General features: G+C 39.2%; 1 protein-coding gene across 2 annotated transcripts in view; it reads left to right on the top strand.

Annotated features, from left to right (window-relative positions):
* The first annotated feature begins 573 nt into the window (after nt 1-573).
* Cchl (Cytochrome c heme lyase) overlaps nt 574-11006 on the top strand; it is a 96150-nt gene continuing 85717 nt past the window's right edge. Inside the window, exons 1-2 of one of the 2 annotated variants that reach the window (XM_067150642.1) lie at nt 574-688; nt 914-1079. In XM_067150642.1, the coding sequence (XP_067006743.1) occupies nt 927-1079 (153 nt within the window). In that variant the 5' untranslated portion in view covers nt 574-688; nt 914-926. Of the gene's footprint in view, nt 710-913; nt 1080-11006 lie in introns of both variants that reach the window. The other variant, XM_067150647.1, reaches the window with a different exon arrangement.

Genomic DNA, 11006 nt, shown 5'->3' with positions numbered 1-11006 from the left:
CGAGTGATGTCCGTCTCCATGGCTAAATGGTTAGCGTGCTAGCCCTTGGTTCAAGGGGTCCCGGGCTCGATTCCTTAATTGGTTATTTTCACTGGCTCGGCGGGGACTGTGTGTGTGTGTGTGTGTGCATCGTCCTTAAATAGAAAATACAATAAAAAGAAAGGAAACAAAGAATGAATGAGAATAAATAAGAAAATATCAGTAAAAAATAAAAATAGGTGTGTTTTGAAAATGGTCATCGTACTTGTCAACGAACCTCGACGAAGTGAATTCGAGTCTCGTTGCAGCAATATTGTTGTACAAAATAAATGAATTATTATTTGAGGGAACGAGAAGGTAAAAAATGTGATTAAAAATATTAGGCGACTTTATTTTCTACCTCTAATTGAGAGAGAGAGCGAGCCAGCAGTAACCGTGAGAAGGTTTAGGCCTATATTAATTTTTGGTAGAAAATAAAGCGTACTGCAATTTGTGTAATATTTTGTTGTCGGTGTTGTGTTGAGAGTACATCTAAGATTGATGATGGCCGAATTGGCCGTGAATGATAAATTCTCTGCCGAAGGCTGCGGAAAAAAACAAATGAAGAATGATAATGGTAGTTGAGGTTAGGTCAGTTACAACATGGTGTCTTCCCGGAGTGTATATTTATTGGTGTAGAGAGATAATAAACTTGTTAGCTGTTGATTGGGTAAATTTTCTGTTTTATAAGGTGATTGATATTGAGGCGATATTTTTTTCATATTATAATACTTTATGAAAGATATATTTATTACACTTCGAAATGTTTTCGTATGTTATGTTAACTTTTCGTTAGATTGCTGAAAAATAAAAGCAACACGTCCTTAGAACTTAGTTGATAGGACATAAAGTTGACTTGATCTTAGTAAAATTTGCCTGCTATTTAATATTTCAGGAACTGGCTTGAAATGGGTAATACATTAACTGTTGCTGCCCATGTTGCTGCGGCTGAGATAGTCGGACCGGCAGAACAGACAGTTGTAATTCCACAGAATCGCCCTCACTCTAAACTGAGTGGAGAGCCACCTCCAGAATGTCCAATGCATAAGAAGAGGGAAATGGTAAGACACAGTGTTATTATCAGGAATAGTCATTCATAAGGTTCGATCCTGGCTCAGTCCGGTGGTATTTGAAGGTGCTCAAATACGACAGCCTCGTGTCGGTAGATTTAGTGGGACGTAAAGCAAATAACATTATTATTAAAGTTCTTCAAAATATTAGGTAGTAAGCTCTATTTAGAGAGGATTATTTTTATTTTATTTTTTCACTATTAAAATGCAGTAAATTGGAGATATCTTCATGTGGCAATGACTGCTTATAGTACTGTAACAACGACATTAAATTAAAGCTTAAGTTACTTATAGGGTTGTTATATTTAAAAAGTGAAAACCTGGGTTACACTATTTTCATCTTTAATATAGGCTACCGTATGCAAAATAAAAAGGGAATCGCACATTAGTTACCATCTTTGTATTACGGTGTAGTAAATATTGAAAGTTAAACCAAAAAATTTATATCGAAGTGTACAAAAATCTCGTTTATGCGGTCCTCAATGCTGTTGGACAATCTCCGTTTTATCCAGATCAAAAATAATAAAAATTTATTTTTACTTGTACATGATCATCATCATCACTGGCACAACAGCCCTTTGTGGGCCTTGGCCTTCTGAAGAAGTTTTCCCCCTTCTTTCCTGTTAAGTGCAGAGCTTCTCCAATTCTTGATTTGAATTATCTTTACATCCTCTCTCACCCATTCTTCCCACCTTAACTTTGGTCTGCCAACTTTCCTGGTTCCTTCTGGTACTGCATTAAATATCTTCTTTATCATTCTGTCATTAGCACGCAACACATGTCCTGCCCACTCAAACCTTCTGGTCTTTATACAGTTAACAATGTTTGGTTCGTTATATAAATTATACAATTCATGATTATATCTTCTCCGGACACCATTTTCTTCCACTGGCCCAAAAATTTGCCTCAAAATCCTTCTTTCAAATATACCGAGTTGTCTTTCATCAGATTTGGAGAGTGTCCAGGTCTCAGCACCACATGTTAATACAGGCTTTACTAAAACTTTATACATCAGGACTTTAGTTTTCCTAAACAGCAGCTTAGACTTCAGATGTTTTCTGAGGCCATGATAGCACTTGTTAGCAGACAGTATACGTTTTTGGGTTTCAGAACTAAGATTGTTCTTGGAATTAACTTCTGATCTAAGGTAAGTAAAGCTATGCACGACATCAAACTTATACGAGCCAATTTCTATGAATATAGATCCACTCGGGTAGTCTTTCTTGGTTACGGGAATATACTTAGTTTTCCCTTCATTAATCTGTAAATTCATCTTTCTTGCTGTTTTTTTCGAGGCTTGTGAAAGCTTCTTTCAATGCTCTTGGTGTTCTTGCGATTAAATCAATATCATCTGCATATGCCAAAATTTGAACTGATTTATATAAGATGGCTCCCCTTGTGTTGATACTTGCATCTCTAACAACTTTCTCCAGAGCTATATTGAACAAAAGGCCTGATAATGAATCTCCTTGCCTAACTCTGTTCTTGGTCATTACAGCACTTGAAAACATATTCCGGATTTTAATTTGATTCCGAATATTTTCCATGGTAGCTTTCACAAGGGCGATCAATTTCTTAGGGATCTCAAACTCCTCCATTGCTACATAGAGATTACTTCTATCAATGCTGTCATAGGCTGATCTGAAGTCAAGGAAGAGATGGTGTGTATCAATTCCAAATTCTTTACATTTTTCAAGTATCTGGCGAATTGTGAAGATCTGATCAATAGTAGATCTTCCTTGGCAAAATCCGCATTGATAGTCACCAACCGCATTTTCCACGTAAGGCACCAATCTGCTAAAGAGAATATTGGAAAATATTTTATAAGCAATGGATAATAAGCAGATACCTCTATAGTTAGAACACATCATGATATCACCTTTCTTATGTATCGGGCAGGTGATACCTACGTTCCATTCATCAGGGATTTTTTCTGCTACCCATATCTTGGCCACTAGTTTGTGAAAGTGTTTAACAAATTCTTTCCCAGCATTTTTCACAAGCTCTGATTGTATTAAATCCATTCCCAGGGCTTTGTTATTCTTTAACTTCTTAATGCCAAGCTCAACTTCCTCAACAGTAGGTATCGGTACTTCTATGTCTGGTTTTCTTGTATTTATGGGAGGTACCGTAAGGTTACTTGGTTATCACCTGGACTTTCATTCAACAGTTCATCAAAATATTGGGTCCATCTTTCTAGTATTGCTTCCTCACTGCCCAGTATTATACCATCTTTATCTTTACACAAACTTGTTCTAGGCTGGAAATCTTTACAACTTTTATTTAACTTCTGATAGAAAGCTCTCACATCATTCATCCCTTTCAACCGTTCCATTTCTTTTAATTCTTTCCTCTCATACTGTCTCTTTTTCTTCTTGTGCAATCTCTTTTCTTCTCTTCTGGAAGTTCTATACTCTTCCACTGCTTTTCGGGTGTGGTTCCTCTGTTGCATTCTCTTGTATGCTTCATATTTTAAGGTTGTTGCTCGTGCACACTCTTCATCAAACCAATCGTTGTGCCAGACTTTCTCTTCCCTTCCTAAAATTTCATTTGCAGTTTTTGATGGTGCGTCTTTAAGATTCTTCCAGATTTCATCAATACTCTCACTATTAGGCAAATCGGTCAGGGCCTCATTGAGCAAGCTAGCATATCTGAGAGCAGTTTCGGGCTCCTTCAGCCGAGCACTGTTGAACTTTCTTGCATTGGATCCATGTACTTTTCTTGCATTAGATATTCGGCTTCTAATAGCTGCTACCACAAGGTAGTGGTCAGAGTCAATATTGGCTCCCCTATAACTTCTAACATTCATCAAGTTAGAGAAGTGTCTTGCATCTATTAGGAGGTGGTCAATTTGGTTGAAAGTACTTCCATCTGGAGACTTCCATGTCATTTTATGTATGTCCTTGTGATTAAGGGTCGTATTCATGAGCAAGACTTTGACAGACTTAGACTTAGAAGGCGGTAAGTTGCCATTTCCATTTCATAATCGCTACTTGGAGGTAAGTAAACTTAGATGGCGACTTCACTTCCAAGTCGCCGATGTTCCGTACTTGAGTAGACTCTGAGATCAGAAAAATATAAAATGGCAGATATTGCTGGTGTAGTTAATTTTGTAGACGAAATTGAAGAGATCCAGGAAATTATTCGGTACGTTGTGCCTAATCCTCGGCGTTATAAAGAGATGCACGGAACCCAGTTGAATTTAATACAGATAATGAGTTCAGAAAACGATATAGATTCGACAAACGTATAGTATTAGATGTACTAACCATGTTTGAAAAACGAATTACAGAAATATAATAATCGAGGATCACCCATACCTCCAATAATACAGTTACTAATTTCGTTAAGATTATTTTTTAACTTTACATCACATCGACACAGATAAGTCTTATGGCGATGATGGGATAGGAAAGACCAAGGAATGGGAAGAAAGCGGCCGTGGCCTTAATTAAGATACAGCCCCCACCAGCATTTGCCTGGCGTGAAAATGGGAAACCACGGGAAACCATCTTCAGGGCTGCCGACATTGGAGTTCAAACCCACTATCTCCCGGATGCAAACTCACAGCCGCGCGCCCCTAACCACACTGACAAATCGCCCGGTCGTTAAGATATTATGCTACAGGTAAAATTATTATTTTTGCACTTTCTACTCATCGTGTTATCTATTTAGGTTAAGGGATGATCAGCACAAATTAATGCATTCTTATGGTAAATACAATAGTCTTTCACACTTCCATGGTTTTCAGGTAACTTCCAAATTGATTCCCCTCATTTACGAGGAGTAAGCCAGCCCTCAGTATGTAGAATAATCGATCCTGACTGCCCAAAAGAGATCACAGTTTGTTTCGTTCCCAAATGAAGCTGAATGTCGAAATGATGTGCGACGTGTGTATGAAAGATCCCGATTCCGTGGAGTGGTTGGAGCTATTGATTGCACCCATGTACCAATAATAAGTCCAGGTGGCAATCATGCTGAGGTTTTCCGTGATAGGAAAGGGATTTTTAGTTTCAATTATTAGGGTATAGCCAACCACGAGATGAAGTTTATTGATTTCGTTTTCAGCCATATCTTTCTTCTCTTTCATAGTTATAGTAACACCTCCCTTTCATAGTTGTTGAAGGCAATTTTTTCTTTCCATCCATCGCCGAGAAATAAAAATTAACTGTATTAACTGGATCTATAACGCAGGAAACAGCTGAATTTCTTCTTCTTCTACCTCTTTATTAAGAAAAAACATTGAGTGATGGGAGATGCTACACTGCTCTTCCATTGTTTTCATTGCCAACTTCATATCTAATTCTTCACATCGTAACTTACCAAAGTCTACTTACGCCAGAGTCTACTTTGTAAAAGTTGCGTTTATGAAACAGACTTCCACGAAACTCAACTAAGCGAACTTACGTAAGTCGAAGTCAAAGTCACGTTCATGAATACGGCCCTAAAAGTTGTACTTCCCACTACCATATTTCTCGAGGATGCAAAATGTATAAGCCTGATTCCATTATCATTAGAAATATCATGCAAGCTATATTTTCCAATACAAGGTCTGTATTCGTCTTCCTTTCCTATCTTCGCATTCAAATCACCGAAGATTATTTTACAGTCTGCTCTTGGGCACTCATTATAAATTTCATCCAATTCATCGTAAAATGAATCTTTATCTTCGTTGCTCTTCTCTACAGTTGGAGCATGTGCACAGATAAGACTGTAATTGAAGAACTTCCCTCTAATTCTAAGTCTGCACAATCTATGCGATTTTGCCCGAAAATCCATGATAAGGTGTTTTATCTGCTTATTGACAATAAAACCAGTACCAAACATGTGATCCTTCATGTGGCAACTATAGAATATCATGTAATTTTTCCTCTGTATCACTCCTTCACCAATCCATCTCACTTCTTGAATAGCAGTAATATTTAGTCGATACTCATCCAGCTGATCGAGCAACTTTCTGAGGTTTCCAGCTTGGTAAAGAGTTAAAATATTCCACAATCCAATTCTCAAGTCCTTTACACGTTTGCGAGGTTGTCGTAAAAGGGTCAGGCCGGCTATTTCTTCTTCAGATTTCGTAACGAGAGTTTTTTTACAGATTGGGTTGTCAGCCCACCGCCAACCCCCAGTAATTCTGGAGGGTCAATGTTTTCTTTCAGGGTTGTCTCCCTTAGCTGGTGGATCCCCATTTTGAAGCGTCGGGAACTCGCTTTTTCGCCCTTACATGACTTAGCCGTGTACACGCAGTGTACCCGTTGCCCAGGGGCCACGGCATGGACATGCATGTATCGGACTTGGTAGGAATAAATGGCATTTCCTGTGCTTTATTAGTTCACTTCCACCAGCAAGAAGTGAACCCGCAGGACCACATACTACCCCTTCGGCCCCCTTTTTACTTGTACAGGATTTCTTTTACGGCGTCGACTCTTCTTGAATGTCTTTTCCGCCACAGATAGTTAAGGACAGGAACTGGAAGTAATTCGCCATAATCTATTAAGGTTACCATCCCAGCTTTCTCCTGGACTTGAGAATGGGAAACCGTGGAAAACCATTCCCAGGATGGTCGAGGTGGGATTTGAACCCATGCTCTTCTGAATGCAACACACTTTGAAAATGAAACTGGCGCTCTATCAGAAGAAACAATGACTTGCGGAGAGGCAACAATGCAGCTGGACAAACTGATGGCCTATTTAGAATCCTTGACAGAAACCACACCAGCAAAACTGTTGTTAGTAAAACGTTTCGTGATCCTGCTGCGCGCAAACGCTATGCAAATATAAAACAGAAAAGGCTTGCACATTATTTTAGTGCATAAAACAGAGCTGTAGAAGTAAGAAAAGTCTTCTTATATTTTTTTTGTACAATTGAGAAAAAGTATTAAATGTACTGTACAACTTATGTTATCTATACTGCCTATATTAATACTATAAAGAGGAAAAATTTGTATGTTTGTAACGAATAGACTCAAAAACTACTGAACCGATTTTAAAAATTACTTCACCTATAGAAAGCTACATTGCCAACGAGTAACATGGGCTGTATTTCATTTTTTTAAACAATTCGAGGTGGGGGGCACGGGGGGCAGATTTAAAAATAATAGGCTAATATGAGCAACATATCGAATTTGTCATATAAGGATGAGACAAAGCTCAATTTAATCCTCTTGACGCAGGGAACAAAACTTGGTAAGCCCTATGGGCCCTAAAACCAACCGCTACAGAGATATTGGCACCACACTACCCCTGCTCTAGGAATCGGATAAAAGAAATGAACTGCCGTAACCATGGCAACGTCAGCTCCAGGATTCTAGAGCAGCGAGATTATGCATGTACGTTTGGGCATAGCTGCCAACCAAAATTGGTATACATAAGACTTACTATCTGTAAAAAATATACTATTGTGTAAGGCACTCATAGGACTCATTTGGGTGGGGATGGAAAAGGGGTGAAGTATATAAACCTTACTATATATATAAATGGATGTGTGTGTGTAAATGACACATCTGCTCCTAAACCACTGGAGCAATTTCAACCAAACTTGGTACACGTATTACTCACTATCGGGAGACGAGCACTGTGGGAGAAAGCCATCCCTAGCGCCCTGAAGAGAGGGAGTTTAGGGGGGTGAGTTATAAAAATAATTGAGAATATTGTCGAATTCATAAGTTTTCGGGGTCGCTGAGTTGAAAAGTAATACTCCAGAATTTTAAAAAGTCCAAGTTCAGCCCCCTTTTAGGTGGGGAGCGAAGGGGGGTGAGATATACAAATAATTAAAAACAGTTTCGAATCCATAGATTTCAGGGTCTCTAAATGAATAGTAATACTCCAGATTTTTTACAAGTCCAGTGGGGGATGGAGGGGGTGAGATATAAAAATAATCGAAAAACTATATATAAACATCTTCTTATTACTATATATAAAAATGGATGTATGTGTGTGCGTGGGTGTGTAAATGACACATCTCCTCCTAAACCACTGGAGCAATTCACCAAACTTGGTACACTTAACAATTACTGTCAGGAGACAAACCGCGTGGGGGTAAGACACCCCTAGCACCCTTATGGGCAGGGCCCTGTTTCATAAAACATCTTTCACTGATATTATTAGTTAGAAACCAATAATATTAACTAATAATATTAGTATTATGTTTCATAAAATTATTAGTTAATAATATTAGTTATTAGTTTATGAGTCAAAATTATTAGTAGATGTTCCTAATAGTATTAGTAAATTGTTTCATAGACAACATGACTAATAAAAGTTACTCATATTATTAGGATTATTTCCATGAGTGTATTTTGACTCATAATTCATATTATTAGTGAAACCGAAGTGAGCGGTATATTAATATTTTGGCATAAAATCATGAAGATCACTGAAATGGTCGACTCTGATTCAAATAGTGATAAGGAATGAGTGTAGGTATTCACCGTTCAATAAATGTTACGTCAAAAACAGCCTGTACTGACATGTAACAAACATGAATATCGGTACAATGGGAGATTTAGGTTAGATTACATAACTTTTGAGTTTTTGCTTGATAGGATTGGTAGGTAATAGAACGTTCCACTGCAAGGAATGAAGTATAACCTTAAAATAGCAGCTTCGCATTGCACTCCACCGGTTGGTAGTGATCCAAACCAAACCCCATGGCACCACAGCCCTTGAAGGGCCTTGGCCTACAAAGCGACCACTGCTCCGCCCGAAGGCCTGCAGATTACGAGGTGTCGTGTGGTCAGCATGACAAATCCTCTCTGCCGTTATTCTTGGCTTTCTAGACCGGGGCCGCCATCTCACCATCAGATCACTCCTCAATTCTAATCACGTAGTCTGAGTGGACCTCGAACCAGCTCTCAGGTCCAGGTAAAGATCCCTGTGTTGGCTGGGAATCGAACCCGGGGCTTCCGAGTAAGAGGCAGGCATGCTATCCCTACACCACAGGGCCGGCACGGTTGGTAGTGATGCACAGTATTATTGTGTTTTTCTAGTGCAGTTCTCGGACACTCCAAGTATCTTTTAAAATCTTGGCTTATATCACCAGTAAACCAAGATGATGCTGGTGATGATTATTGTTTTAAGAGGAAGTAGGCTACAACTAGGCAACCATCATCTATAATAGATAGAAAAATGGAAAGGATCTGACATTTTGAAAAATGAAGGTATCGGTTAAAGAAAGAGAAGGGCCACGAAGGGCGTGAAAATGAAAGACTCTCTCGGCCTCGCAACCTAATACTGTCAGGGTCGGAAAAGAACAAAAGTTGAACAAGGGAGGTCAGAAGGGTAGATGAAAATGAGCCTGGCAGAAGTAAGTTGAAGCAATGGCAGGACTCATTTCAGTGCCCCATGTTCGCCAACACACACTCACAAGTTGAGAGCCCTGGGACCCCTTTCAGTCGCCTCTTACGACAGGCAGGGGATACCGTGGCTGTTTTCCTACCGCCCCCACCAACAGGGGTGGTAAAGAAAGATTTTGCTAGTCCATCTCAACAGAGATGTTTAAGAACACGTGAAATATAAAAGTAAAAGGAACAACGAGAGTTATAGTGTGCAAAAGGCTGCGAATAGTTGACGCTTTAACTCAATCACTTTCCGCAAAGAAAGTTTCTTCTCTCGCATTATTTTCACTTCTTTTATCCATTTTCATATGTATTGAAGTCACAACAACGAAAATATCAAGTGAGCCTTTTGAACATGTGGATTAATAGTCGGTTGTAGTCAAGCATTACCCTCTTGCTAGGAACATATCAAAAAGGAATTCTATAAAAATTCACTTCACACATAACTAACAGGTAACGCAAATTTTAAAGGTAAATATTCAGAAACTATCCGGGCAATGCCGGGTACTACAGCTAGTTTAGATTATGTAACACTAGCTGATGTACCCGTGCTTCGCTACGGAATTCTACATTGTATACAGAATTCTATGTTAAATAGTGTACACCTTGTGAGCAAGATTGTATTATATTGCATAGCAACATTACCCTAGAAACGCAAGAGGGAAGTCACTAAACGTCTTTTCTCATACGAAAACTGGGTTAGGGAATTTTCATTATGATGGTAGGTCTGCTTGCCTACTTTCTTTGCTATTTGTTTTACGTCGCACCGACACAGATAGATCTCATGGCGACGATGGGATAGGAAAGGCCCAGGAAGTGGAAGTAAACGGCCGTGGCCTTAATTAAGGTACAGCCGCGGCATTTGCCTGGTCTGAAAATGGGAAACCACGGAAAACCGTCTTCAGGGCTGTCGACAGTGGGGCTCGAACCCACTATCTCCCGATTACTGGATACTGGCCGCACTTAAGCGACTGCAGCTATCGAGCTCGGTTGCACAATCTGTGAATTGTAGTGCTATAATTTGGAATAGGCCTAAACTGTAATTCTAGACCAGGTCGTACTACTATTACTAAGTGAGCCTCAGCCAAACCTGCACACTGCTCATTCAAAACAGCGAGTCAGAGTAGGGAGCGAATAGCTGGAATACTGATGAACCGGTGTGTTACGTACCAGCAGTATCAGAGAATGTATGAACCAGAGGAATGGCATGCTAAAGAAAAAAAATTTCCAACTCCCCAGCTCTTTCCAGCCAATATTGAGTCAGGCTGTTATACTCGGTACGCAACAGTAATCCCATCTATCGGAGTTGAGGGCACGATATGAGGCTAAGAACATCACAACAAACAATGGTCAATGTAATGTTATTGTTGATCAATGATGCGCTTTCGATATTGTAGGCCTTCGCATTTAGTTTTCTACCGACTCTGAAATACTACACTTATCACAGTCGGTACGGTAAAACTGAATAAAACATAAATGATCGGAAATTGTATTCTCTATAACTTTTGATATGTAGTACTTTTCTATAGGAGCAATAACGAAGGTATTTCAAACTTAAATTTTAGGCGCCTATCCCTAAACTACCA

The sequence above is a fragment of the Anabrus simplex genome, chromosome 1, assembly GCF_040414725.1.
Source record: "Anabrus simplex isolate iqAnaSimp1 chromosome 1, ASM4041472v1, whole genome shotgun sequence".
NCBI lineage: Eukaryota > Metazoa > Arthropoda > Insecta > Orthoptera > Tettigoniidae > Anabrus > Anabrus simplex.
Note: the sequence above shows the minus strand (reverse complement) of the source record. Positions and strands in the feature narration are given on the sequence as shown.